This window comes from Lactuca saligna, chromosome 6, assembly GCF_052625555.1.
Source record: "Lactuca saligna cultivar CGN05327 chromosome 6, ASM5262555v1, whole genome shotgun sequence".
NCBI classification, from domain to species: Eukaryota; Viridiplantae; Streptophyta; class Magnoliopsida; order Asterales; family Asteraceae; genus Lactuca; species Lactuca saligna.
Window position 1 is genome coordinate 139355836 of NC_136422.1, and position 4575 is coordinate 139360410.

General features: G+C 31.6%; 1 protein-coding gene across 2 annotated transcripts; it reads right to left on the bottom strand.

Moving 5' to 3' along the window:
* Window positions 1–2615: 2615 nt before the first annotated feature.
* LOC144999927 (uncharacterized) lies at window positions 2616–3941 on the bottom strand. 2 transcript variants are annotated; one of them, XM_078959075.1, is made up of 2 exons: window positions 3124–3941; window positions 2616–2736 (listed from the first exon to the last, which is right to left on the bottom strand). In XM_078959075.1, the coding sequence occupies exon 1, from the start codon at window positions 3866–3868 to the stop codon at window positions 3152–3154; it is 717 nt and encodes a 238-aa protein (XP_078815201.1). In that variant the 5' UTR covers window positions 3869–3941; the 3' UTR covers window positions 2616–2736; window positions 3124–3151. The 2 variants fall into 2 exon arrangements, with proteins under 2 accessions (XP_078815201.1, XP_078815200.1); XM_078959074.1 differs by having other exon boundaries at window positions 2631–2736; window positions 3109–3940.
* Between the last annotated feature and the right edge of the window lie 634 nt (window positions 3942–4575).

Consider the following 4575-nt stretch of genomic DNA (forward strand, 5'->3'; position numbering starts at 1 on the left):
GAGATAGAGAGTTAGAGAGAGACATGTAAACACCTCTATAAATAGTGGGTTCATAACACTTGTAGAGGTGTGCTTGAGAGATGTAAAAGTGAGTGTGTAAGTGTGTGTTATTTATGTAGTCTAGATCTAGATCCTTTTTGTAACACCATATACAATCAATACATCTCTTAAACACCCAAATCACCATGTTCAGTTGTGCAAGTTTTAATTCTACATGCCAAACCATGTTCTTATGTCACTACACTTGTTTTTTTTAACTCGGAAGGTCCCTATTGTTTGTTTTTGTTACGCGTTTGCTCCCTATCTTACCTAAAAGGACTATTTTAACCTTGATTTGTTTTATTTATTTCAATAAACACACCCCAACTCCATCCTCATCACCTTACCTTACCTACCCCCACCAATTTTCCTATTTAAATAATTGGTTTTTTAGGTAAGACAGGGACCAAGCGCGTAACAAAAACAAATAGTAGGTACCAAATGCATAATAAAAGCAAACAGTTGGGACCTTCCAAGTTAAAAAAAAAATAAGTTAGGGACTAAGCGTGCAAATTACCCTAAACTATAGGGACCATTCGTGTAATTTACTCTTAGACTATCTAATGAGTTAGATGACATATGGAGAGCACACATTCTAGGGCATCACATTGTGGATCTAAATTGGATATCCCATGTCGAAAATATGTAGGATTCATATGCAAAATGAAATATTCTTTATCTACTAGGATGTTGCATGATTACATAGATGATAAAAAGAAAAAGATAAAGTAGTAGATCGATTGTGGCGTGAATAATGAGATCTATAAAAATTTATACGAAAAATTTGCAAAGGGATATTTAGTACCAAAAAAATTTGAGAGTCATCTTTATAAGAAAAGTATTATTAGGTCTTGAATAAAGAGATTGATTATGAGAATGATTGAAAATGGTATTTTAGCCATTGATGTTTTTAATTTTAAAGATTAATTATCATTCAATTAAATGTTTAGGTACATATATGAGTTTATAGATTTATAAAGATATATGTGTAATTTGAAGTTTTATATGGATATAGATATATAATTATAAAAGTTTGCAAAGATATAAATAAAATTCTCCCGTATATAAAATTTATTCATACACTTCATTGTATCATGTTTTTTTATAACGTTAAGTTCCATTGTATTTTATCTCATTTATATTTCCATTTCTACACCAATAATTTTCCTTTTTTTATAAATTGTGATTTTGTTAACGGGATTATATCCAAGCTTCTTTATGTAATAGAAACTAACTTAGAAACCTAATTCTGATTCACCGATCTTTATGTACATTTCGAATAAACAGAAGAAGTGGGTGAACACCTTTCTGTTTTAATACCTAATAGATATTAAAAAATTATTTGAAAAATATACAAAGATAAATATTACAATATTCTAATCTATAAGACTATAACCAAACTAGCTTAAAATGACCAAACTTTCAACTTTAATAGTTAGTTGGACTAAACCCAAAGAAAACAGCAAACAAGATTGACATTTTTGCATATTTTAACTTTAGTTTATTGATATTTTAATATTATTTTGATCCAAAATATTCATTTTTTTGGGGGGGTTTAACCATACACTATTAGTGTCAAACAAATATGCAAAATGAAATGTATGGTTCTGTCAAGCAACTTTTTATAATTGTAAAAAACACAAGCATTTTAGCAATAGTTGTAAATAAAACATAAACAAATTTCCATAAATCTTATACAAAACTATAACAAAATAAGATGAAACCAATAAAAACTTATTACCACAGAATTCAAAGAAATTCAAAAACTATCATAGAAAGGGAAAAGAGCCAAAGGATTTCAAAATGGGAAGAGGACGAGAAATATGAGGTGGGATGAATGGGGCCAAAACAACCAAATGTTTATTTTGTTTTAGCTTTTTTATTTATTTCAACGTTTTATAATTAGGTTCAATTATAACATCAAACATGCTTGTCGTATTAATTATATATAAACTTTAAGTTAATAACCTAAACACAAAGACAACAACCAATATTACTTAATTATAGGCGTGCTTGCTTTTTAAACCTTAACATATATTGTTGCGATGATTACGGAAAAACTCCAATAATCTCGCAAATATAAAAATGGGCCTACATGCATGTTTTCATAAGTTTTCAAAGAAATTTAGCCTAATTTTTTCTTTTTATTTGGTGGTTTTTTTTTTTTTTTTTTTTTGAAAACCCATTTATTTTTATAATTGAACTTAATGATTAACTATTTATAATTTAACACATACATCTACTATTTTAATCCTAAACTATACCAAAACGATACTCTTAAAGTTATGCTACAAACCTTTTGTTAGATTTTTTTTTTAGTATTATATTAGTTTCTAAGTTTTATCATCGTGATTAATGTAAAAGAACTGATAAAAGAAATAGAAAAGCCAAAAGCAAAATTAAAAACCCTATTGTTTCCTTTCCTAAAATTCTATTTAACAGATCATCTAAAGTTGAAGCTTATGAGATTCAAACTAATGGACTTTTTATAAACCTTTTTTTTGTATTAATAGAAATCAAGCTCAACAAAACATGTAATTGAATATTATAACATAGAATTGTATAAAAGCTAGAAATTCATTAGAATTATGAATTTTATAAGAAATACCTTCAACGTCAAAGGAAGGAAAATGAAGATCACATCTTCCCCGGTGACTTGCATGATCCATTATCCATAAAAGCTTGTAGCTCAACAACCTGGCAAATCAATAGATAGAATGCACATAAAGGCATAAAGTGCAAAAGAGTGATTAATCTTTTATGATATGTTACTTTACTTTCGATTTATAGTGACTACCATGTTCTTCAAATTAGTAAATACATAATTTAAGTTTATTCCTTTTGTTATCTCCAATTTGCATTGGATACTTGAAAATGGCAACATGTGATTTGATCTTGGGAAGAGGAAATGAAGTTAGAATTGAGGTGAAAACATAAACATTTGATTAAATCAATTAATTATAGCTAATTATCCTACTACATCTCAATCGGATGCATTAAACTTGAAAATACAGGAACAATTATAGCGACATGATTAAAAACTGCTTAGATAACAGTTCATGTACATACATTTATCGAGAATACCTCGATCGATTGATCGAATGAATAGCCATCAGTCGAAAGTGTGCTTCAAGAATTTACGGATGCCTTTCATGAAACCAGCTTCAGCTTCATGCTCTCTCCGACTCTTTTTCTCCTTGTGTTGACGCACCAAACTCTTCACTTTCTCTCGACTGAACATATGTTTAGGGGAAACGCCATTGTTGTAACGATGGAGGTTGTGGTGGTATCGGTGGCGTTGGCGACGATGTCCGTAATCATGTTTGGAGTTCATCCGCTTCAATGGAGCTTTCCGGTGAAAATTCTCTGCATCAACCTTACTGGCTTCACTTTCACCAAACAAAACCGCTTCATTTTCGCGCGAGATCTCCGATCGAGGAAACGAATTTACAGAATGCCGGTTAGGACGCCGGTGACGAGCGGAATGGAGCGGAATTCGAGATTGATCGAAGAAATGACGGTTAATCGCATGAAATCTAGCGAAATCCGAACGTGGAGTCAAATCAACTTTATACATCCGAGCCTTATTCGTTTCCGACGTTTGACCAGTTTCACCGGAGTTTGATTTCGGCGTCTCGCTGGGGAGAACAATATTTGAATCTTCGGTTGTGGCAGGGCGCGGCAGAGCCTTCAAAGTCTTCGATTCGTCATTACTACTACACTGTAGAGCAGGCAGATTCGTCGCCGGTGGATTTAAGGAGATACGTGCGGCGGAGACGGCGAATAATACGAAGGTGATAATGGTGAAGGAGGCGAAGCTTTTCTCCATGATTTTCGAGTTGTGATACGAAATTGGGAATTGGTGTGTTTAAAAGAAGGGAGGTGTGGCTCTAACGGGCAGCGGGCAATTCGGAGCACCCTCCACGTGATGGAATTCTTGTGTGAATGGAATCTGAGTGCCGTTGGAACATTTGGTTGATAAAAAGTGATGAAGAAAATATAAAAATGGCACATATTCAAATTTGTATGGATGATAATATAGATTACATATAATAGATTTAAAAATATAATATCATAGCTAATCTATTACGCTTTTTTTTAACAACAAAATATACTAAACTATTAATAAATTATTCCAAAGTCTTTTGATAATAATGTTATTGAACTTTGATCTGAACAAGTTTCTTGGTGGTGAAACTTGATGTTTAATGAAGTGTGTCCGCAGTCATTTGAATTTGATTGTGAAGATTGGTGATGAATTGATTATTGCATATTGAAACATTAATGGTGAAAATTGACAAATTTGGTGATGATCGATGAGTATTTTGAGAAAGTGATTGTGTTATTTTTCATAGAACGAAAGTTGCTAATGGATTGAGTATAATGAAAGAATTGATTTTGACGAAGTGTTGCTTTGGTGATTTCAATATTTAGTGAAACAGATTAATTGATGATATTGAATTGGAAATTGACGAAGGGGCTTTGAAGCGAAGGTATAAAATGAAGAACCACATGATTAATGAAAGTGTACTTGAA

What these genes read in the sequence shown, in the direction of transcription:
- LOC144999927 (XM_078959075.1), bottom strand. Translation starts at nt 3,868, where the DNA reads ATGGAGAAAAGCTTCGCCTCCTTCACCATTATCACCTTCGTATTATTC.